Here is a 25,632-nt window from a genome sequence, read left to right as displayed (position 1 = left end):
TCATTCAGTTTTGGAGACACAGCCAGGAGTGTTTTGCGCCATACAGTTGGAGGCAGGTGAGGCCTGGTAGTGAGGTGAGGTGAGGTGGGCCACACCGGGCCAAAGCTTGTCATGTTGGTGCCGCACATCCTATCTTGCCAAAGACAGACCACAGGCCTGGCTGTCAACATCTGCTCCAGAGACTGTGTCTGAGCAGCTGCAGAGTCCCAGACAAGGACCTGAGTGCAGCCTGTTGAGATGGAGAACTCGGCCAAGACACGGGCAGAAACCTTTGTGGGTGCATTTGTCAGCCACATCAAGTCTGTAGATCAAGATCATAGCTCGCTCTAGAGTGCAAAATATTTTGATTTTTTTTTCTACAGGTAATGTGAACCCAAAATTCACCATTACAAATATTTTGAATGTAAACACCAATTCTCAAAAAAATATTTTTAATGAAGAATATAGGTAGGCATTGATCATCTGAAAGTTATTTTCCAATATGTGTAATTAACAAAGTTGGAATCAAACTTTTCTTCAGTATTCTAATTATTGGGAAGTACTTCTAATTAAATGTATTACACAAGATGAATAAACGATTCTGCCTTATACAGGGTATGAAGCTACTTTTTTATCGTGGAGGAAATAACGACAGATCATCTGCAGTAAAAAAAAAAAAAAAAAAAAAAAACTCTACAAATTGGATTAAGACATTTTATTCCATCAGTTTGAAAGAAACAATTAAAAACAGTGTACAAAGTTTATATTATTTGTTTACTAAAGCTGGTGTCCTCAATCTTGCGGATATGGTAGGGCAGGTACAAAAGTTGCAATAAAAAACAAAATATAAAATGAATTTCCCTATTTTTCAGAAGGTGACAGCAAGATGGGTGTGTGCATAGGAATAAGCAACAATCATATTTAACAAAGAAAAGTTTGTTTTTGAAGTGAAAACATAAAAACCGTTACATTCAATAAGGCATAATGCACTTTTGAAAAATGATTATCTGTCATCTTAACCACATTGAAAACCTCTAATCAAACCTTGAATACATGTTTGGATCTTAAAGATCGCAGATTCGCTTCAGCCACGTTTTAAAAAATGCTTTAATTCTTCCACAACATTTGAATATTATATAATAAGCTAATTTAGTTTTATAATAATAATAATAATAGTAATAATAATCAAATTTAGTTTTTTCCAACCACAAATACAAAATGCAGATACAATCATTGTGGGACAACAAGGTGCATTTCATTGGCACATTAAAACTTGATATTTAAATGCTGGTCTCATAAATAAGAAGTAGTGGACCGGACACAAATTCCCATAAGCACATGAAAGATTATTCTCGGTGTGTTTTCCCCTGAAGCCCACTTTGTGTTACTACAGAAATGTATCGTGCTAGTGACCTCACTGAGGCTGCAGAGGAAGCACTGGATGGTAAACACCCAATACTCTACTAGGAGAAAAACTCTACAGGAGGGGAGAGGTTCTGAGGGGTCAGCGAGGGCCCGACTGATCCGGATCAGAGGGAAACCCGGAGGTGTTCGCTGCGCAGCATTGAGATTTGAGAAAGGAAGGCAAAAGCGAATAAGACAATTTCATTTTATCCCAACAAGAAACAACTCAGTGTGCAAACATTTAGGATTAAGAGACTTTAACTCACTCAGTGCCAAAGGCGTTTTCATGCCTTTAAGAATCCAAAAGGTCAGTGCCAAAGATGTCTTTTCACATCTTTTATGTTGTTTTCACGGTGAGGGGTGTAAGTGGATCCGATGCTGCTCTACCGAGAATTCCAAGTTGGGAAGAATGGTGATGAGGCCTATTGACCAAAAAATGGCAACAATACACCATTTTCGATTTGAGATCAGCCTTGTTCGACTGCAAGTCGAAGGACATTACGACGTCACTCGCCCACACAAGTTGAAGCATTTTTACACTCAGATAAAGTGTATATATTGATTTTGCAAATTATGTTTTGTGATAAATGTGAAATTGCAGATATGATGTTGACGGCCACTGAATGGACATGTGATTCTGTATATGGCTAAATACAGAATGTAATTATTTTGCAATCAAAATTATTTAATTATTTTGTTGTGTCTTAAAAATCAAAGAACACCCATATAAAGATTATTGCTTCGGCCTCATGTTTTGATTTCACCCAAAGTTAATTTGTTATGTCGTAAAACCTTTTCTGTTCTACTGCCGATCACAAAATGTGAATAAAATAGTTGATTTCTATTTTTTCATTTGGTTGATTCGGTGTGCATCTAAACTAAACATTTTGTATGTCTTGAAAAATTACGCAAAATTCTCTAAAACAGCTGGCACTTCTTTTGAAAATGGCTGGCAGTGAATGAGTTAACAGTATCCAGAACCTTGCCATTTTTTGCATACTATATGCTCAGACCTTTCAATCTACCAGATTCAATGAGGGTTTTTACAACAAAGGATGCATGCAAGATCTATCATTTATTTCAAACATTACATTCACTTTAGAAGCCCCCCCCCCCAACAAAAAAATTGTCAAAATTTTGGTTTTGATTTGCAAAGGAGACAAGCAACACACACACACCATGTAACCAACAGAACTTTGCTCCATCATATTTGGAGTCTCTGCTGGAAATGATTTAATTCCTTTAATCAGGTTTAAAAAATATACCAGCCCTTTTTGAAACTTAAGGCAGTGGCCTAATTTATGCAACATAGGTGCTGGTGTGTGGATGCCTGCTCACTAAATGGCCAGGAAATTAAAAGTAGTGTTAATTTAAAAAAAAAAAAAAAGACAGACAGACTGAGCTCTGTGTTGGCGCTTGACCTTGCTCCTTCCTTGAGAACACAACTTGGGGGTAAACGCGGTAAGGTGACGAACAATCGGCGGGCCCCTTTTTGGAGGATGCAGTCGGCTTAAAGGGAAGGGATTGAGGGGGACGATTGAGGAATGTGCAAGTGTCGGTCAGGCCACCCCACTCGCGGAGTAGGAGAACTGGGGGAAGTGGGGTCTCCGCTCACTGTCGAAAGACTCCATGCTGTCGTCTGGGGGTGCACGAAAAACAGATATTCATTTTAAATAAGTATTGACAAACAATTCATTTAACCACACAATGAATGTGAAGCGAATAAGAGGATTCCCAAATATATTAAACAAGTTTGGCTGTTCTTACAGGACATTTATTTTGAAATAGGCATAACTCGGAATGTTGGGAAAGATTACTGTGTGTGAACTGGGCATGTGCCAATTACAGGTTTGAGGATTTGCTGTTGTTTCAACAAGCCGAGGATTCAATAACCGGTAATGCGAGTACTGGCTGTCACTGTGGGTCTTTTTGTAAGCAGGGTGCAATATGATTCCATTTAACTTTTTCCTCATAAAACGGTTCCCAATGCCTATAGATATTATTATGCACTATGGGGGACTTTTCATAGAAAGACATTCTGCAAGCTCTCCAGGAGAGGGCAGACTGGTCTCAAGGGAGCTCAGAGGATTTATAATAGTTTCTTTATTAATGAGCAGCTTAGTGGGGGTGGGATGAAGTCAGGCCTCAATCCTGGAACAATGTGAAAGTATAATAAAAAATAAATTGAAATAAATCAGGACAGTGTTTCAGGGGAAAAACGTGTGTTGAACATAATGACGTACTACATTTAGCAAGCATAAGAACATTCAAATATTTGGCATTACCTTGTCCAGGTGGCGTAATTGTGATGGTTTGTGCAGTAAACTCCTCATCAAAATACCGCGTGTCGGTCTCTGAGGTAACGTGGGGCTTGAATGGTGGGACCAACTGTTTCGGGTCAAGAGTAGAAAATTGTCAATGAGGACACTAATATTGGGGATAAGTTATGATGATAGCACTGCTTTTGTTTTTTATTAAGTGTGTGTGAAATTTACTTTTTTCTCGTAAACGTCTTGCCATTCAATCCCGGCGAAGAACTTGTGCTTCATGATTTCCTTGGCATCATCAGGACCACCACCGAGCCTGGATGCATGAGTGGATGGTTTATTAAAAAAAAAAAAAATCAGTTTAAACCCCCTTTGTTAAATTTACAACAAAAAATAAATAACACCATGGTGAATCATTTAAAAAAAAATAAAAAATAATAAACTAATCTGCCCATGTTGAACAGCTGCTTTGATGCCACACCTCTGCATGGGGTCCTTCTTGAGGAGTCCAGAGAGCAGCGAGCGTGCCTCTAGACCGAGTGTCCGTGGGAAGCGGATGTCTTCCATGAGGATGAGCTCAAACAGCTTCTCGTGGTCCTGGTTGTAGAAAGGCAGCCTGCCACACATCATCTCGTACATCACCACGCCAAGACCCCACCAGTCTACCGCGCGGCCATAGTCGTTGTCCTCAAGTACCTTGGAGATTAACAGTAAAGTTGTACATGAGTTGTCCAATTCTAGACGATACAAATGCTCAATGTAAGACAATTAACAATTTTACAATACACATTTTTTTTGTCATTTTTTTTTTTATAGAGCTGCGCCACATCCTTCTAAGTAATGCTAATGTGTCACCTCTCTCAAGTTGCCAAATAAAGTAAACAAAATATTTGCGTTTTACTGGTGTGCCGAATGATGTAGGCGATGAGTGCAAAAATCCCAAGAGCAACTGTTATTCCTTAAAGTGCTACCAAAATCACCTGCTCTCCCCACTGACCTGTGGTTTGGACACAGGCCGGGGCCAACCCTGACTCACATCTCATATTAGGGGGGAGGATAGTGTTTCCCCTTGAGCTCTGCATATTTAATCACCCTAGGGCCTTTCCGCACATACACACCAACAGGTTGCTGAGGGGTGTGGGGTGCTGGAATAAACAAATATGAGGCGATAAACACAGTTGGGGCCAATGTACACACATGCGAGTATCACTCAGCAAAAAAAAAAAAAAAAGGAAGCAATTTTATCTCATAGGAAACTATTAATCAGACAAACTCCAGTAGCAGAGTGCTCACTGAAGAGTGCAACCTGTTGCATGAATAATATGCTGCGGAGCACAGTTGTTCCAAGGCCCCTGGGGACATGTACTGGATTCTACCTCTCCAGGCGGATGTTGAAGGTGAAAAAAAAAAAAAGAGAACAGTCTGTCCCTCTTTAAAGCTTAAGGAGCACGATGGTAGGTAATTCACACCCAAGAATAGCAACTTCAGTTAAAGGATGTGGGTGGCTTAATAGAATTAGATATGGACGCAGCAGCACGCGGGCCAGGAGTGTCCTGGAAAAACAGATGATCGCATGTGTCCCTAAAAGGAACAAGACTGCCGCGTGCGTGCACACATGTGTCTGCGAGCACCGTGGAGGACGCCTGGACGAGCAGGAGGGGGGGGGGGGGGGTAACGCGAAGCCCGAGCGGGGTTTGGATTACTAGGCCGTCTCTATTTCCAGCTTTGCTGTCGTGTGATTCATACCGTGCGACAGCTGGGCCCGCAGCTGCCCCATATATGTAGAAGAGTGCCACAGCTGTGAAGCTGCCAGGAGCGCAGGAGCCAAGCTCATCCCTCATATACGTAACCAGGACTGCCTGCTTGGGCCCCTGACTCAGACTAACACTATTACTCCACCAATAAGTGGCAGAAAGGAAGGGCAGAGGTACAAGAAAACAAAAATATTTTGGAACTCCCACAGCATGTCTGCACAAGCATGACATTATTTACCAGAAGTGGAGGACTCTAGACTCAAGGGATAAATAAATAAAAATATACAGTGAATGCAAACCGATCAAAAACGCCATCAAGAAATTCATCCTTTAACCAGTTAGCTCTTCGATGGATTTCCACAGTATAATAAAAGAGACCAAGTGAATTTGTCCCTGAAGTTCTTTCAGGACAGCAGCCCCCCCACCCCCTCGCTCCCGATCTGAATGGAATATTCCCAGACGTTTCGGCATTCCTGTGCAGCTCACACAACAAGGTCATTGTTTACTGCAGAACAACCTGTAACACTGCCTGAGCTGAACTCCATAGAGACGCTCGCCAGCGACCCGGTTGCCTTGGAAACAGCCCCTGATGTCTCCCTGGCTCTCGGTTGGAGCTGTCATATGCTCCGGGCACCTCAGCGGAGATGAGAGCGGGGCTAAGAGGAGCTTGGCAGGAACAGGAGAAGCTCTGTAGGATTTGATTTTACACAACAGGTTTGTGTAAAGAGAGTCAATATTCTAGGCTAGCTTGTGATTTTTAGAACAACCTTCCTGATGTTCCTATATGGCATTAAGAAGAGAGGAGGACACTGACACTGGTTCCTTCCAGGTCAGGCTGTGGCTCCCCTGATGCCACAGAACAGCTGTAGCCATTGCGGTCTTATTCCAGGGGCAGAAGCTCACGTTTCCTGAGGGGCTCCTAGCCAATGATCCCCCCCCCCCAGCAGGATAATTCCAAATGGGGGCTAAAAACAACGATAAGGCAACTGCGTCAACACTCAGAAACATTTTTACACCACCGGTCAAATGCTCGTGTTCTTCCTCTCACATAAACGCTAGCCACACTCACAATACGGTATCAAGTTCCGGGCCTCACTTGTCATACCTGCACGCAATAGGGACTAGCCACACCTCTTCTCAGACAGCAAATATGAGAGCAGGCCCCTTTGCCGCACGCCGCGCTCACTCATTAAAGGACAGAATTCAGATGGAGATTAGAAAGGCATTTCAGAACAGCTGCCCTTTCTTCCACATGCTTCTTAACAACTGATGTCCAGCGACACGCTGCAAATTTGTTTCGGATCTACTCAGGTTGCACGTGACAGGGTGGCACGCGCTGACTTCTAACTTACTTCAAAACTAAGTGTCAGCTTCTTCAAAATAAATACGGGTGTACATACCACCCAGACACTTTTGGAATCAGAACCCAACCTAATCAAACAAGTGCCTCTTTTCAGTTGTTTAAATGTACACTTGCATGAAATACGGTGTATGTTCTGTTTGTGTTGTTTTTAGTTTGTATAGACTTTTAGCTTGTATTTTTTTATTTTAGCAGATGCACTGATCGGTTGGCACTGTCAATCTATCTGTCTGTCTGTCTGTCTGTCTGTCTGTCTGTCTGTCTGTCTGTCTGTCTGTCTGTCTGTCTGTCTGTCTGTCTGTCTGTCTGTCTGTCTGTCTGTCTGTCTGTCTGTCTGTCTGTCTGTCTGTCTGTCTGTCTGTCTGTCTGTCTGTCTGTCTGTCTGTCTGTCTGTCTGTCTGTCTGTCTGTCTGTCTGTCTGTCTATCTATCTATCTATCTATCTATCTATCTATCTATCATAAAAATGTGTCTTGAATGGTATGAGTGTAGGATCTTGGAAATATAAAGCATTTGTCCGTTTAAAAAAAAAGACATTATTTGCAGAAAGGGAAACACATTTAGGTTACCTCAGGTGCAAGATACTCTGGTGTTCCACAGAAAGTCTTCATGGTGGCACCATCCTTGATCCCCTCCTTACAGAGGCCAAAATCTGTTATCTTGATGTGTCCATCTTTATCCAGCATCAGATTTTCCAACTGCGGGGAACATGACACACACAAGAAAGTCATATGCTTCTCAAATATTACGTGCACTGAACAAACAAGAGTTTGTTTTTGTTGATATTGATCAGTATGTTCATTATACCCCTCGAATTATTTTCTCTCCGGTGTTTTAAGATTTAAAAATTTGCATCCCTCCAGCTTTACGATACCAACTGCATTCTTGCTGGATGGCAATGTGCGATAAAATGTTAAACCAATGAACATTCTTCGGCCATAGTGAAGTGAGACAACATGGCCTTTCAGTATCTCCACGTGCTTGCGCCTTCCCTTATTCTTCATTTAAGTCTGGCCGCTGTAGCTCACACGTGTCCAGGAGTGCCGGGGCGAGTCAGCACATCTTCCAATCCTGCTACACTGGCATTTTCTACAGCGGCTTAGCGGACTGAGATACAGCCTCATAAACCCAAGAGAGAGAGTCAGGGAATTGGGAGTGAGATTGCTATGCTGACCGGGCTGCCGATGCTTGCTGCTAAAACATTCAGAGCTCTATAAAAACATCTCTCATATGAACCTGTGATCAGTTCCTTCCCAATATAGATCACTAAAAAAGACTTGAGAAGCAATGATGGACGAGTATCAACCTCTACCTTTAGATCTCGGTAGACCACGTTTCTTTCGGCATGCAGGTAGTCAAGCGCAGAGACAATTTCTGCACCATAGAAGCGAGCACGCTCCTCTGAGAATACCCGATCCCTTGAAAGGTGGAAGAAAAGCTGAGGGGGAAACCAAACAGATTGAAAGGAGACAGAGTGTTCTGTTATTCCAAGGGAAAAGATCAACGAGCCTACCAATAAATCCTGATCAATGCGGGAAATAATATAAAACTAGTTTACCTCACCACCGTTGGCATATTCCATGACAAAGCAAAGGCGGTCATGTGTTTGGAAAGAGTATTTCAGCCCCTGTCGAGGGAAAATAAGTCACAATTCATAACAAATACCTGGATGTGAAATGTAAGAGGGTGGTTCTCAGAAAACATGAGCCTAAAGTCAAATTAGTGAAAAACGTCAAACCTTTCTGCAGTGTGCTATGAATAAAATTACGATCTTCATATGCTGCAGAGGTCCGAACACACCTGATTTATATATCTGCATATCTGAACTGGTCTCGCAAAGGCAAAAGCAGAAGTCACACTGATTTGCTGGTATGTCATTTGTCGTGAATTCATGCATTGTGTTGGTTTTATTCTTTGAACAAGGTGATGTTTATGCACGGCTCATTTTGTGCACCAGTAAAAACATCTCTCTCTTGAAAAAAAATAAATAATAATCACTAAAGAGGGGTTCGGTGAATGGGCATATGAAACTGGTGGGGTTCGGTACCTCCAACAAGGTTAAGAACCACTGAGCTAGACTAAATAGAATTGAAAATCAAGGCTCTTAATCAAGTCAAATAAGTTTACTTGAAGTATATAAAGGGCCTCCTTACTGTCAAGAAGGGGTGCTTTGAATTCTGGAGGACTCTGTTTTCTGTGAGTGTGTGCGCCACTTCATCCTGGAAAAAAGAATCCACAAAGAGCATTTGTGAAACTCCCACAAAGGTTCGGTATCAAGTCATTGCTCCCGTGTTCTCCCCCCCCAGTCTTTTCTCTGCTTTGGTATCTTACTGGCAACCACTCACTTTTGCCACGATCACCTCCTTTTTCAGGATCTTCATGGCGTAGTAGCGTCCCGTGGCTTTCTCCTTGACCAGAATAACTTTACCAAAAGTGCCTTTTCCCAGGAGTTTGAGGTATTCAAAATCGTGCATAGTCTGGAGAGTCAGAAGACAGAGAGTGGCATCTGATTACAAACAAACTCATACAATCCCACCCGCAGCAAAGTGGCATTCAAGGCACTATTTCAACCACTGCATTTTCCTGGTTGTGTCTCAGTTAACCTTTGACCCTTTTACTCAAGAGAACGTTAGAAATGCTTTCGTGAGGGGCATTGAATCCGATGGCCTTGGACCTTTTGTCATGACACACGCGGGGGAGGAGGGGGGGGGGGGGCTCTGGCAAGGCTGTTAGACATGCTATCTTGCGCTAAGCCACCCAAGGCTGATGTTGAGAGACTCAATGAAGCTGACAAGTGCAGAAAGAAGGTTAGATGAAGTTGTGAGTGGAGAGCAAGGTGCAATAAAGGAGACTATCAATGGCATAAGAACAAGGGCTGATTTCTGTGTGCTGAAATAAATCAGAATGACACTGAGATGTGTCAACATAAAACGGCAGACATACCACTTTTTGTCTGGGTTTGGTCAGGTAGACCTCCATATCCATGGGGTCTGGGGAGGAGTCCATCATCTCTTCTTCTTGCTTCTGCAGCCCTTCTGCCACTGTTTGGATGGCTTTTGTCCATTCTTCCCTAAAGGCAGCAAAAAGAATACATCACACTGTTTACCAAAGCAGTCGGATCACATAATTGGCATTTTATCAAGAGGAGCGCAATTTCAAGTGCAAGTTCTGACAAGTGGACCTTGGGTGGATGCATAACTATGATTAAATACATTTTCAATACTTCCTAGTAAAATATATATATATATATATATACTTTGGTTGTTGTTTTTTCACCAGGGACATATACCCTGCATGTACACAATTTGTCTTTTGCTTCTCTGTTAGCCGAGAACGCTTTTCACTCGCCTCTCCTCAGGGGTCTCAACGTGGAAGGTGCGCTCGATGACAGTGGTCCACTGCAGGCAGCGGATGATGAATGTATTGGGCTTAGGTCGTTCTGTCTTCATCAGCTGGCATTCTGGGCATAACATGAGGCAGGAATTGGAAAAGCGAGACAAAGAGAAGGGCCAGTGTTGGCCATGAAAAGGGAAGAGAAAGACTCATATTTGTAGACATTTGTCTTTATCGTCCCCCCCCCCAAAAAAATCATACTTTTGTCTAATTTGGAAAGTAACAGTACTGAGGTAGAGGAAAACACCTCTGGTGATTAACTTTAAGCAGTGAATCAATAATATATGCTGCCATACAAAAAACAAAGACAATAAAGTGAAGGTCAAACACAATCCGTGAACTATAAAAAAAATAAATACAAAGTGTGGCTGATGTGAAAAATATGATCATCATTTTCTCCGCAGTGGCTGGTGCAATTTGTAATTTCAGTTTTGAATAATGTAATAATAAGTGTATTCAGGAAGCAGAGCTTTCCTTCTGATCCTCTTTTGCATTAACATCTGCTGCCAAATGAAAAATGTCAGCATATGTGTTGGAATGTGACACAAAATGCCCTCAATGTGATGGATGGAGGACGGCAGAGTGGACCACCACTGAGACCGCAACATGGCTCTACAAGGGTTGGAACACAATCCAGCTGCTACGCCCTCGTCGCCAGCGACGCGCCACGTGTCCTCTGCGCCTTGGTCTAAGAAAAGCGAAACGACCGCTGATGGCGGCAGCGCCTCGGAGCAGATTAATAGAAGTCAGGCGGCTAATAGCCACAATAACTCAAAAGCGTCTGAGAGGAAACATTTCAACTAACAGTGGGCTGTCTAATTGCAGAGTTTAGTCATTGGAAGAGTGAATTGAACACAGCAACTTTTTGAAAATGAATTGTGCTGGGCAGCTTTCAGCATTTGTGCACGGTACCGCAGAAGATGCATGGAGGAAATGGATTAATGCCAGGAGCCAATAACACAAGTTCAAAGCAAAAAGAAGACACAATGTTCTTTTTCCTAAATAAAAAATAATCGTACAGCATAGTATGTCTTGATTAAAATTTAAAAGATAGTTTCTTTTACTTGCGTTCCTGAACAGATCAAAAAACAATTACATGGTTATTATTTTTTATTATTATTTTTTAAAATATTTTTTCTTTAATAATTGGTGACATCTCAGAGAAGCCCAGAAAGCCCAGTTTAACTTTGTGAATTCAGTTTGAACTTTTTTCCAAAACAACTGATTAAAATAAATTGAAAAAAATAATAATAATAATATTTTATATAAATTAAAAAATAAAAATGTATATAAATAAAACTCAAACACACGCCACTATTATATTGCAATCTCATAGGCATTTAAAGTAAGACCAAAAAAAATGTACTCTTTCGTCAGTTGTGATTATTTATGAACATACTGTAATTGCTACACCAGCACAAGTATGGAGAAAACAAGCTGGCAGGAATTCTGAGGGGAAAAAATGCAGTGGCTGCTTCGAAAGCAGATACTCACGTGCTACGGAGAAGTTATTTAAGGGCGTTTCCAACTGGTCGACATCTTGCGGCCGCTCTTTGTAGCCAATGAATGTACCATCGCTCTTCAGAAGAAAATACCTTGGCCTCCAGGTCTTGATGTATTCTCCTGATATGAGAGAAAATGTGCATCAAAATTACACTTGATGACAAAATAGTACAGGAACGATTGGGCAAGCACAATCTGCAGTATATTGTTCGGGAATGTGTTCTGTGGTAAATTACTGCATTGTCCTCTCTTTTTTTTTGTTAAATTCCCCGAGGTGGAACCTTTTTTCTGCAATGTGGTCATTACTATGCTGTTCTAGCGTTCAAAACGGCCATCTTTCTTTTACGTAGGTCAGCTGCAGGACAAATTGTTTGTCGTACAAGTCAGGACCTTTTGCTCTGTCCGTCTGTCTCCTTCACAGAAAAGTGACGTCGCAGAACCTTTGAATATTTCAAAGGCACAATCTGACTATAATAGATCCTTTGTCTGTCCATTGTTTCTGCGGTTTTGCAACACATTGACCAAAATCCCGCCTCATATTAAAGACAACATCCATAACTTCAAGTCATGCATGTCAATCTCTAACAAAATGTAATTTATTCTGGTGACGCTTCAGGAAATGCTGCGCCAGATGTTGTGCATATGACGGGAAACTAGCTCATAGCAAGACAGCGGCACACGTGCAGCGGGGACTTGAATATTTATAAAGGAAAAGAGTAATTCATTTTTAATTATGGAGACACATATTAGCCCCATGCAGAGTCGTAGCAAGCTGTCCTTAATTGGCCCATTTCCTCTAACACAGAAATGTGTGAGTAGGGTGGTGCGTTTGCATGTGCGTGTGTGCCACCGAGCGAGAGACTCGACTCATCATCATTGGGTATCTGTCAATATAAGTTTGATAAAGAATCAGTTTTACATAGTCGCTAGTCATATCTCAATATTTGGAATCATCATTTCAAATAATTGAAAATGAAAAACCAATTATCAATAACATTTCACTTTTTCAGATTTGCACTTTTGACATCTTAAAATAACCAACTTCCTCTTCCTGCGTCGCATTTATTTGGACCGCAGAATGACAAGAGCAAGAGACCCTAGTGGGATTAAGTCCAACGAGATTTCCGGGATGAGATGCAAAGGAAAGGGACACTTAAGTAAAGTATGGACATTCTGGCAGAGTTAACCGGATACGAGGTGAAGCACTCTCTAAACGAGCTGTCAAGACTTGAGAAGGTGTTGGCCTGAAGACAAAACATCTGCCTCGCAGTCCAATATACTTTTGCCTTCAATCCGCAGCAGATGCCTCAGATTTCTAATCATCACACAAAACATCATTTTTCATCTGGTTTTTGCACAGTTGCGCCAAACGTATCCCATTTAGTTCAGATCCATGGTGTCATCCGTCAAACCTGAGCTCTTTTTTTTTTATAAAGATTAGGATGAATTGATCACAAGGTTGTCAGTTTGACTTCATCAAGGTGCAAACAAATCGAAAATGCCTACGCCTGCATAAAGTCACTTGAGTATCAGCTGTTCACCACACACACAATTTGTCTTTCTTTGGCCTGGTCCCAACATTGGGGCTCCAGCTGGTGTCTCACTCTGTGGTCAGTTTTTGGCTGACCTATATCCCCCCCCCCCAAGTTAAAATCCATGCCAGTCCACACTGAGGACAGTATGTGCGCAATGCTGACATGTCATAATGTGAAACCAAACAAAGATAACGTGGAACATCTTTAGTAAGCTCCAATTTGCGTTTCTCAATTCAAATAAATGGGAAAATTGGGGCAAAATAAAAAATCTTGACCATTACTTGTGTAGGTCTTAGTCCTGATGCAAGACGTTTGTGCTTGAACCGCTTCAGGTCGCTGCTGTTTGGAAATGTTGCCATGATGTTACGATTCTGAGGATTTTCTGAGATTGAATTATATGGGGAAGTTGCTGAATCGATATTGCATTGTAATTATTTTTAAAAAATCCCCACCCCTTATAAGCCAATTTCATTGTGAAATAATAGCCACAATGACAAACTGGTTTTCATACTGGTACGGCAGGCACATTGTTTCCGACCACAAAGCAGATCACATGACAAGAGTGGAAGTAGTCTCATCTGGTTGTCTGAGTTTGTGTCTGTGCAATTCTGCACCCCCCAATGCTTCACAGTCTGCCTAAACAACAAAGATGACCCTTGAGAGCTTCCTATTTACACGACTTCCTCTTCCACTTGTACTCTACTTTCCACATACAGTGCATCTCTTGTGTCATCATTGCATGACAGAAAGTGAGACTGATGGTTAAGCTATCACACAGGACAATACTTTTTTGCAATTCGGTGCAAAATGGAGATTGTGGGGCCTTCTCCTTTTAGCTCATCATCACACTCTTCCAATACAGGAAACTGGGGAGCAGACAGAGCGAACTCTTTGTGACACAGTTGAACTATAAAAAGATAGAGCCCATGCATTCCCAGTAAACCATTACTCAATGAAACTGGTTGTATGACAGAATAAGACAGAGTTGATGCCAGAAGAAAATGATTGAAGTCGAGGGGGCGTGAAAGCTTCATAGTGTGCAAAGAACTGAGCAGAGTAGTGAGACAGATCACTACATATGTTCCCCGCATATGTACAAGTGCGAGAAGAGTGTGTATTAGCTTTGTGTACTCTGTGTGTGTTTATAGGAAGAGCTGTCATGGACTGATAGAGTATCTTTACATGACAAGCAGCTGCTGAGGTCGGGGATGCTCGCTGGGCAAAGTGGAAAATAATGAACAGAGAACCACAGCCAAACAAACAGAATTCATCTTTATTTGCCAACTGCTGTACGGCAGCCACAGCCGGCCACTGACACGCCCCTCCATACCCCGAACCTGATCATGCCAAGGTAGACAGGTCAAGAACCAGTTTAGTCACTGGTGCACATCAGGGCAAATTGTCATATCTGTGATATATTTTAAGAATAAAAAAATTCAGACAGCCATAGCATCCCTTCAACTGATGTTAAGAACCTCCAAAAATATCCAAAGTCCTCTCCATAGATACAAACTGCGACCGAGTGAATGAACACTAACACAGTGAGAGGTACCAGAGAGCATCAGACAAAATCCGTCTCCGTGTCCCCACACCCAGAGGTCGGACTTCCTGATGGGGCTGCTGTTGGTCTTTGTCCGGGGCCGGGCCATTCATGGCTTGGCGATGCGAGGAAGGGAGCCAGTGCTAACTACTGAACTGAACAGAGTATGTGTGTGTTTGTGAGTGGTGAGAATCGGATGAGGTGATGGGAGGAGGGGGAGGTGAAGGATTAGAGAATTTAAACTCCATAGCGTTGGAAGAGGGGGGTTGGTGCCTTTTGTTGTCCCCTCCTCACCCCTCGCCACCCCGCCATCCCCTCAGCCCTTTTCTGCCGTGTTCTGCCTGTCGGCTGCAGCTGCAGCCTGCCACCAAGTGCCCTGCATCTCAATGAGTCGCAAGCGGTCTGCTTCCCGAGGAGAAGAGGTCTTCCTGATGCCAGGGGTCACTATAAGCGACTCTCGTATGTACCGGGCACAGAGCTGTGAGTTGGGCCTCTCGCATTGCAAGAACACCCTTCCGCCACAGGTTTTTACTCTTCTCCATTCTCTTTACAGACTTTTCACATCCTGCTTACTGAAACCACTTTGTTGGTTCTTCCTGCTCCCATGCAGCTGGATGTGGCACTTGAATGCCAGGGCTTTGGCAGCAGTATCAGCAGGTTGCAGGGAAGGGCCACCCCTGTCTCTATGTAGCCGTCTCTATCCCCTCCTTTTACCCTTCTTTCGCTCCATCACTGTGGTTGCCGCTGCTACCCCAACAGGATAAAAAAGGAAGGAAGCAGGGTGGGGGCTCGAGGGAGGCTGTCCCTCTTTCTCACGCTCATAAGAAAGCCCTCGCTTCTTCTCTGTGGTGAGTGACACCTGCTGATTACCATAGAGACTGTGGGTAGTCCCAACTGCCACACGAGGGTTGAGAGTTGCCCCCTTCCTCCGGGTAAATAAGCAGTCTATGGCTACGGTTCAACTAACCCGGTAACTGCGTGCCAAACAAGTAAAAACATTTTTAAGCTTATTAGTGCCTAATGACCAGGGTGAAAGACAAACAAACAACGGAGCATCACCGTTATTCAGCACAGAGCACACATTTCAAAATCTGGTGCCAGTGATGTGATTGATGTTGGAGACAGAGCTCTGGTCCGTAGCCACTTTCGCCATAGGACTGTTGTCAGCAGGGTCATAATCTTAGCAACAGCGTAGTGGAGATCTGGGAGTGGGGACAGACTTGGAGGATTTTAGCAGAAGTGGGCATATAGGAATGAGAAGTAGCGGTGTTGATATAAGATGGAGAGTTTGGCCGGGTCCTGTGTTTGCTTTAAAGGGATAGTGTACTTATTGGCAGTAAAAGGTTGGTATTTGGTTTATAAGTAATTTGCTAATTTTGTGCATTTTGCCACTTACTGTCAACTAAAAATGACATCACATGCTGAAGGCTCAGGTAATGACCAATCACGGCTCACCTATTTTACAGGTTTGGTCATGTGATGTTCGATCGTGGTAACATGCATCCCTGCAGTAGTAAAAATGTTAGGAAACTAATCTCTTTTAAACCTGGTGATAAAGGCAAGCAGGCGGACTCTGCACGGCAAAGTAAGCACAGTAGGCTTGCTGTGAGAAGAGGTGAGCAGTGTAGCTGCCACCTCCCTCAGCCTCCTGGTCCCCCCACCCGTGATGCAAACCAGCCAGCAGACAGCTGTAGCCCAGTAATTTACTTCTCTCCACCACATTTAGCAGGAAGACTGCTTCCTATCACAAAGAGTAGGGGGTCCATGCCGGCGGCAAGAAAGTTCTGGCTTCCTGGCTTCCTGGTGTAACACCCACTGCTGGCGGACCCTGCATCATCTATAAGTCTATGTTGTAGGGATATTAGACTATTTAACTTTTGTCGGCCCCTCTATCTTTCCCTCACAATATCTAACGCTATGTCCCATCTAGATGTTCCCCTCCCGCTAGCAGAGCCTGCTACTCAATTCCAATAGTCGTCTTAGTCTTCGTTAGTCTAACGAAGGGGGCCGGGTCTTTATACTTGTCAAGGAGCAAATGAGTCAAACACACAAGGGCCAGGGAAAAGAAGAGGACAGGCAAGCGCTGTTCTGTTGAGCTTCACTGAGTTCTTGGCCGGAGCACTTCCCTGGAAACTAGGGGAAGCCACAATCTGCCTCTTTGATGTTGGACGATGCTCTGCCTTTGACAGGAACTTCAGAAAAACACACTTGCTAAAGGGAATAACAGTCTCCACCACTTTGCAGGCGCATTTAAAGGGCAATAGGCCCTCTAAATATATTAATACTAGAGATGCACCGATCCGACTTTTTCAGTTCCGATACCGATGCCGTGGCTTTGCGTATCGGTCGATACCCGATACCGATCCGATATTATGGTTGACTTAACAAGCTACATAACTCTACATGTGGAACAGAAAAGACCAAAGGCAATGGCATCAGGCAGACTACACAGTTCTTTGCTCTAAATTAGGGGTGTCCAAACTAACGGTCCAGTTTTTATTGGCCCGCAGCAAATTCTGAAAACATAATTGAATATGGCCCGCACAAGAAGCTTGAGCTCAGCTTCTCAGTTTCCACACTAGATGGAGCCCGCCACACAAAGCGTTTGACGTCCCATTAACACCCCCCCGGAAGAGAAGCGAACACGCAGCGTTTGACATCCGATTAGCCTCCGCCCAATTCGGGAGAGAAGCGAACCCGCAGCCTTTGACGTCCCATTAGCAACCCGAAGAGAAGCGAACGCGCAGGGTTTGACGTCCGCTTAGCAACCCGGGGAAGAGAAGCGAACGTTCGCTCCATGTTTGCGTTTGTTTAGAAAACTCTCGTGGCATGCGGCACACGTGCTGCGGACGTATGACGTAGCCCACGTCCCAATAGATTAAGGAAAGTATCGGCTCACAGATCGGCTGTATTTTCAGATACCCGATCCATCTATTTTGTTGATATCGGGGCCGATATCCGATCCAGATATCGGATCGGTGCTTCTCTAATTAATACATACACTAAATACGAATGATTCTTTCACTCTGATAACGGCATTTCACAACTGTCCTTCCAGAACAGATAAAGAAAGAAGTTAAAAAAAATCCAGACAATTTGATTAAGAATTACAAAGAAAGTAGGAAGGCGTAAGGAATAGAACGAAGGAATAGAGCATGGCTGAGAATCTGGAACACTAATTATTGATTAACTACTTTTGAGTTACAAACTTGCCATGTGTGGCCCGTGATCTAACCCCAGATAAGCGGAAGAAGATGACTGGATGGCCAGAAGAATGAATATAGATGCAAAAAAAGCTGTTGCTCCACCCCCATTCTACAGTCTCCACTCTCTCAAGACTTTGCGATTTTGAAGTAAATCTAAAGAACATTTGTGACGTCAGCGGTCCCTGACGCTGCGAAAACAAGTTGACAAGTCCAAGGTGGTCTGATGAAATTCTTCCGCATTAAACTCATCCAAGTATGCATGGAGCACAGTCATGCGGTAACAGACTGCTCCAAACCATTCCAAGGAAAAGCTTTAACAAAGTATTTGAAGTCAGACCAAGTCCACGGAACAAACAAAATGTTTGTGAAGGGTTCGAATTTGCATTACGCAGACATTCGAATGAGGGAAAAGCGAACTTTACATGAAGTTGGAATGTAACTGGGTGGCACCACCCCAGTCACCCCGTTCAAGGTGCTACCTGGGAGGCGCAATGATGGACAGCGAGACGTGGCTACTACAGGTTCACCTTCTGTGCGGTGGCTCTGGGGCAAAGATTGCATGACAGTGACGTGACACAAAAAGCCTTGCTGTCGAGAGATGTCAGGCGGATGTCCTCCGATCAAAAGGGAAAAAGGTTCTGGGTGACATTTCATAGGGCACAGCTGCTCGACTGTGACAGTGCGCCAACTCACTGTTCCTGAAAGGTTGTTTGTTTAATGTCACAAGTAGACGGCCGTCACAGCTTGAACCTGATCGTTCCTGAGTGTATGAGTACATTTTCCGCAACTCAGCATGACTGTTGACTTACTAGTCACTATTTCACGGCTGTTTTAGTTATATTTTTACCAATCTTTTTGATCATATCTGTGCTCCTGAATGTGTGGAGCAATTAGCCAAGTATGGACAAGGGCAAAGAAACCAAAGGACACAGTTGTGATGTTTTACAATCAATAGGTTCTCTTCAACGAAAAGGATGTTCCTGTTCTCTTTTTAGAAAGTTCAACAAAAGTGCTACGATAATCATTTCCTCATTATCTAAATAATCATCCGTTTTTTATATATACTTTCATTATAACTAACTTCATCATTTCATTTCCGAGCCAGAGCCACGGGTTCAGCTCTTTTCAGGAAAAGCCCGGATCCTCCTGGCCCTCGGGCCTTAAAAGTCACCAGACAGTTTGCTTATCACATTTACTGTAGCTTGTGGTGGTGGTGGTGGACTCTTGAGGGATGGCTGTGGGCTGAGATAGTGTGCATGCATAAAGTACTCAAAGTCAGCAGGTATGTGAGGAATGCCGCTTCATCCAAACAACAGGACTAACACCCACCACACCACACAGCTGTGTCAGAGCCCTGCCATGCAGCCAAATGGACTCCGTGGCTATTTTACATTTTCTGGAAATATTTGACGTAAAATACTTTTAATCCTACGACTTATTTGACAATTAGTTAGATAGGTTGAGGTAACAATTCACAACAAAGCGGTCATGACACCGAATCAAGTTCCTCTATTTAGATTGTAATGTGCAGTATGACTGCTATTTGTTTTTTTTATATCCAAGATTGCATGCTTTTGTACAGGTTTTAATGAAAGTGGTGATGATGACTGTGGCAATATTTCACAACTGAACTACCGCTGCTGTGTGCTATCAGTTGAAGATTATCATCACAGGATATTTCAGAAGCACAACACCTGGCATCTTAAGCAAACTCATTTTGCAAAGTGGAACACGAGTAGAAGAGATGAAGTATAAGACAAAGCTTTGTCAGCATATATATGTAATTCTGAAGTGTATTTTAAGGATTGTAACCGTACCTCTTTTATGCAGCCATCCCTCCTTGACGATCACCACATTGGTCATGTTGGTGGACAGGGTAGAGGAGCCAGGATTTCCAAAGGGAGCGTCACTTGTTTTTTCCAAAGATCTCTGCGCTTACCCAACCCCAGAACACGAGGCCTGTGGTTATCTATTAGTTGGAAAAAGGTAAAAAATTAGCCCTATATTGTGGTGGAACATTTTTTTCCACTTGAATATTAACTTTCAGGTCAACTAAGGAGAGAAGCAATGGAGGCCTAATGATTCAGGCAGTAAAAAATATATCTTCTGTGTTCATAATCTTAAATCAAACATTAAAAAAACACAACCCTCCTCGACAGAATATGTCATTTTATTTTTCATTCATTTGGTTGACTGAAAAATAATGAATAGCCGTAGCTTACTATGTCGGCTACAACCGTCAAAGAATGTAAACAACTTTTACCTGCCGTATCTGTGAGAGTTGTTGTTTTTACTCATGTTTGGCTTGTGGCGTAAGCACGCAGAAATATTGCTGGATCTCATCCAGACAAACAGCCAAAGTAGCTGATGCGTATGACGCAGTTACTCCGCTAAGTGCAGTGCAAACTTCCGTATGCTATCAGGTAATAGCGGAGGTCTAACCTGCTCACACTCAAGAATGACTTCATCATTTTAGACAGCAGGTATGTACGCCACATTCACTAGCCGTAAAATTAGGAACACATGCGTAACCTAATGATATTCCAAACAAATGTCTTTGTAAAGCCATATCAGATTGATCAGTAGGCCTTTATTATGTTTCTGGATTTTCAAAAATTATTTAGGTGTACTAAATGATTTGTGCGGTGATTGTTAAATACATAAATGAAGCAACGATTCCAACACACTTTCCCCATGTCCAACAACTGCAAATATTCAAAACCAGGAGGCTATCGTGACAAACCACTTGACCTTTCCCTCAATTTACCTCTTGTAAATACAGCTTTGAACATAGGACAGGAGAAAAAGAAGGGATCAATTTCCCCACTTGTTCACACAAATGTCACACACTGCACCAGGCGATCTCTGCCCTTCCACTGAAATCAATTTGTCTGCCGCCGCTCTATCAGAGTAAATCCATCAAAAGAGCTCTGTGTGAGTGGTCTCAGCCAGCCTACTGCCAGGAACAATAACAGGAAGTGGATGTGACTATTGACAGACTCCGAGTCATATCACTATTGCGCCTGGCTCAAATAAATCTCTCACCGAGTGTGGTGATAAACACACCTTTTACTGCCGTTGTTGTTGTTGCCCTTACTTCTATCAATGAGCAAAAAGACTTTGGGGGGTATTTTTTTCTTTATTTACTGTTATTGGTAATTGCAGTGAATTTGTGTCCTAACAAACCGTGGCGAGATCTTGGAGTAGCAATGTGACAAATGGGCAGGGTGTTAAGTTTTGTTTTAAAAACAATCCAATTAAAAAAAAATCCTTAATTGCAGTGAATTTGTGTCCTAACGAACCATGGCGAGATCTTGGAGTAGCAATGTGACAAATGGGCAGGGTGTTAAGTTTTGTTTTAAAAACAATCCAATAAAAAAAAAATCCTTAAAAACAAATACATTAAATAGAAAACAATCAGTTTTCTGTAAAATGCGTGTTTTTTTTGTAGTAAAGTACAATCTCAATTCTACTACTCACACGCATTTTCTAATGAATAATATTTATTGAGCGCTATTCAAGTCCAGTTTTAGTGCAGTGGTCTCCAACCACTGGGCTGTGGACCAGTACGGGGCCGTGAGCCACCTTGGACTGGGACGTGGCAGGCCGTGCAAATTAAAAGTTACAGATGTATTTGGAAAGTTTCTTTTACAATTGGGAAAAGGCCCAGTGAGTATTCAAGACAAGAACCTATGCCCAAGAAACATCCAAAATAAGTGTCCTACAATTCACATTAGTTCTCTCTTTGCTTTTTAGTTTTAATCGTGATGCATTAAACCAGCTAAAGACACTGCTGGCATCAGTGCATTTCTTGTCATGTGGTCATATTGTCACTTGGATAAGGCAGCCAATTGGCTGCTGATTGGCCACATAACCTTAAACACACATAAACACAAGTCCCAAAAATTAGATTTAAGCTGAATTTTGAGTTGAGTTAGCTGTTCCAACCAGACTTTGCATTCTAACCACTTGTCATTTTTAAGAAATCTTGTCACATAGCTTATGAAATGTTTTTTTAAACACAATAGGTACAATTTAAACTCCAGGCTATTGGAACCCTTTGGCATCTCTGTGTGTACACAGTGAGACAAGCGCTCACATATTATATATAAACATTGGGATACTTCAGACAAACAAACCGGGGGTGCGTACGCCGCAGCCGAAAAAGCAACACATGCACAAGAGCAGCTCTGGAGCCACAACAGAGCGCTGCTGTTTTAATGGGAGCGACCTGTTGCTACTGCGGCCTGTGTGGAGAAAGCTGGGCTGCTGCCAGGGCTGCAGCCAGCAGCCACTGAATGAACCCAGTACCCTGACAGCGGGTCACATGGTCCTCAGGCCTCTGCGCCGCCACCGCCTGCCTGCCTTACTGTCACTGCGGCTTTTAATCATTCATCTTTCTGGCACCAGCTCTGGGGGCCAACTCATTCAATGCAAATCAGTGTCATGAAGCGAAGATCCCCCAGACACACACACACTAGCGAGGACAGTCACAAGTGTTTACGGCAGTAGGAGGAAATTTGGGCCAACCCCACCACACTACTTCCTTCATCGCAGATCAATGCTCGTAAGCTTGTTTATGCTCTATTTTCTGCTCATGCTGAGGCGGGCAAGAGTCGGTGCCTGGTTTACGGTTACAAAACGAATACGCTTTTACTCAAGTATTTACAACATTTGAAGTGAGACCATCCAGCATGAACACTTGGTCATGGGAAATGGATCCTACAGTGACAACTGCAATGGTTGGTCAAATAGAGAGTGCTTAGTTCCTCATTGAAGTTCCTTGGAAATACTTTAGAGAATAACAATTACTTGTGGTTTAAGATCTAAAGCCGAAGTTGTGAAGGGTAGTAGCAGAGTGACAAAAATCATACACACATCCCAGTCCTGGCTGCTCAGTACAATATGGCTGGACAGAATGGAATGTACACTGAAAACAGAAGAATGTTGACACATTATGTGAAGAGACTCCCCTCCAACAGCCCTTTGGTGTTACCAAATCAAAAAGGTTTTTGAGATACTGTTTGTTACAGCGTATCTTTGGAAGCAATCCTTGTGGACGATTACGATAGAAATGTAGAAATGCACAGACTCGGTTACAAAAATGATATTGGGAGAGTGGCGCTTGCCGAGGTCAAGACGAGGATTCCTAAACTTATCTCTGTAAGGGAGCAGCAAAAGTTACATTGGTTTGAAGTCAATTTTCATGAGAAAGCTTTTTCTGCTTTTTGAGTGAAATTTATGATTCGTTGTTATTGTTTACTCTTCGAACAAAGTGTGTTTTGTTTCAGTGCCTACGAGTTTAAAGGCATACTCAATTGATTTAGACATTTTTAGGAGAAAAAATATTTTGTCAATAATTTATTTGACATTATTTTTCGTGTACAATTTCATGTGCTGAAAATGACATCACAGTCGCTTCAAGCGACCAATCGCGGCTCAAATATTTTCTGATGTCATTTTCAGTTGATATCAAGTGGCAAACTTAATTTTTAAAGGTATTAGTTGAACATGAAAAATAATGAAGTTACCAAATTAATTATAAATAAAATATTACATTTTTATTGCTGAAAATGGCAAAATAAATAAAGTATCTCTTTAAGAGCCACTATTGTACCCAGTACATACAGTACCAGTCAAACGTTTTATGTTTCATTATTAATATTCTTCAAAGTAAGGCACCTTTTGCCTACATGCGCAACAGTTTTGCACATCTTTGTATTTTCTCAGCTTCACAAAACTATTTTAAGATTCAACACTCAATCATTATTCCTAACCTGGTTGTAAATGTGAGCAAGATCAATAGAATAACTGCTATCAGTGTCTCGGGCTGCCATGTTCTCAGAGAGCCATCACAAACCAAAGAAGGGTACGCTCATGTGACGCCAACACTGGGCAATTATTGTGAGAAGCGTATCCTTGTCAGTGATAAGGTCTCAACTCCCGTGGCGCAATGGGGCACAATACGTCTGACTGTGCACAGGGACAAAATTTCCAACAGCATTCCACAGATTCTGCATGCGCCTGATGGCACATTTGCGTCAGAGCACTGGGATTGGGTGGGAGGCGGCTGATATCTTCGAAATAGAACAGGCAGCGCCGAGCAGTCACCGGCTGGATCATTACGCCGGTGTGTTGAGTCTTCGGCTGGTCATATGGTAAGGCCCCATGTGCACACACAGTGGATAGACGTCTTCTCATGACCGGCAAAAACATTTTGACGTAAAGGCGTGAAAGGGTATAACATGCCTGGGGACATTGTACACTTGAGAATGCAAATGGGAAAGTAAGTGTTAGTCATTGAAACTTCACACTGACAATACCATCACATGCTTTTACATTACTGCTATGTTTTTGGACCAAAACTCATAAACACATTCTAAATGACTCAAGTACTTAAAAGGCATTCAATACCATAAGTAGTATGCTATAAACAAGAAAAAAGCAAAAAGAGAAGAAATTTCATCAAAAGTGTCCACAACACAGTCAAATAGGCGAGCACTTAAAAGCATTCCTCCATCATGTTTTTTGGGGAGTGGAGAAACCTACGCAGGCACGGGGAGAACATGCAAACTCCACACAGGAAGGGCCGGAGGTGGAATCTAACCTGCACCCTCTGAATTGTGAGGCGGATGTGCAAAACAGTGCTGCCCCACTAAAAAGCAAATAATCCAAAATCCCAACACTTTTCAAACCTTTGAACGCAATAACATTGAAGCGTTCTCAGTAAATACCCGTGAGGCGGGGCTACGCGGTGTCAACACTTCCTACGTGCTGATTAGAAGTTAAGATAATGAGGCAAAACAACACAAACACGGCCTGTTTTGGGAGAGCCCTGGCAATAAGTTGGGTGCCAGCACATTGTTTTGCAAGTAAAAAGGAGCGCGATCTTAAAAGTGGGTGTTGGAACAGAGCAGCAACAAGCTAAGCAAGCTAATGGCCCGTACAGTGCAAAGCGTAAACAGTGTTCATAACAATGAATGGGCCGCTCTCATTGATCTTCTTCATTTTCCCTCGTAGGCCATAAAAGTACTACAAAAGCAGCATTTGAACGTAGAAGATTAAAGTTTCAACTAAGAGGGCCCGAGGGCTGCGTCTGAAAAAGTGCTCATTGTCAGAAAGCAAACATCTGAAGAGACGTTCATGTTGCTTGTGGAAAATACAGTACACCCTTACGGCACAGTTCGCTTACGAATCTCGCGTTCATCCGTCACTTCAAAGTAACTTTTACAGCCATCGGGTGTCGGGAAAGTAGCATATTTCAGGCTTGCATTAAGCGACAGAGAGGATTTGGGGCCTAGCAGGGCAGCTCGGGTGAGAATAACCGCATCCCATCTAAGTACAATGGGGACATACCCTGACTAGCTGTCGACCTCTTGTAGTTAACCATGCGAACGAAACGCGGACATTTACCTGGACAGGAATTCAACAATGTGTCCGTCTCATTCTAGTGAGCTGATTCTGCGGGATTTTAAGTTGATAAGTCCTTGAACAATCTGGACAAAAGTGCTCTCATTTACTCCGTTTCTCTTGCCTTTCTTCCACTACACCTCCCAAACTCGCTGTCTGCAATGCCTCTGTGGCAGTCTGCCGTGCCGGGTCCTAGCGCCGATGGATTACAAGCAACCAGCGCCATCGGTCCCATTGGAGGGGGAGGCGGTGTATTTAGAGGGGCTGAGGGGCTTCTGGCGT

General features: G+C 42.8%; 1 protein-coding gene across 1 annotated transcript; it reads right to left on the bottom strand.

The window, feature by feature from the left end:
* Nucleotides 1-679: 679 nt before the first annotated feature.
* akt1 (v-akt murine thymoma viral oncogene homolog 1) lies at nt 680-25,530 on the bottom strand. Its single transcript, XM_061301401.1, has 14 exons — nt 25,354-25,530; nt 19,758-19,909; nt 11,651-11,779; nt 10,112-10,223; nt 9,707-9,833; nt 9,109-9,240; nt 8,917-8,982; nt 8,322-8,390; nt 8,076-8,201; nt 7,333-7,461; nt 4,132-4,346; nt 3,879-3,966; nt 3,669-3,771; nt 680-3,022 (listed from the first exon to the last, which is right to left on the bottom strand). The coding sequence occupies exons 2-14, from the start codon at nt 19,801-19,803 to the stop codon at nt 2,943-2,945; spliced, it is 1,422 nt and encodes a 473-aa protein (XP_061157385.1). The 5' UTR covers nt 19,804-19,909; nt 25,354-25,530; the 3' UTR covers nt 680-2,942.
* Nucleotides 25,531-25,632: the final 102 nt, after the last annotated feature.

Source organism: Syngnathus typhle, linkage group LG16 (assembly GCF_033458585.1).
Source record: "Syngnathus typhle isolate RoL2023-S1 ecotype Sweden linkage group LG16, RoL_Styp_1.0, whole genome shotgun sequence".
Lineage (NCBI taxonomy): Eukaryota > Metazoa > Chordata > Actinopteri > Syngnathiformes > Syngnathidae > Syngnathus > Syngnathus typhle.
The sequence above is the reverse complement of the archived record's forward strand: the minus strand, read 5'-3'. Positions and strand labels throughout refer to the sequence as shown.

Excerpts from the sequence above, each read along its gene's own strand:
- akt1 (XM_061301401.1), bottom strand. The coding sequence starts at position 19,803 with ATGACCAATGTGGTGATCGTCAAGGAGGGATGGCTGCATAAAAGAG. Across the intron at positions 11,780-19,757 it reads GGGATGGCTGCATAAAAGAG|GAGAATACATCAAGACCTGG; the intron begins GTACGGTTACAA and ends CTCTCATATCAG. Across the intron at positions 8,983-9,108 it reads AGGAGGTGATCGTGGCAAAA|GATGAAGTGGCGCACACACT; the intron begins GTGAGTGGTTGC and ends TCTTTTTTCCAG.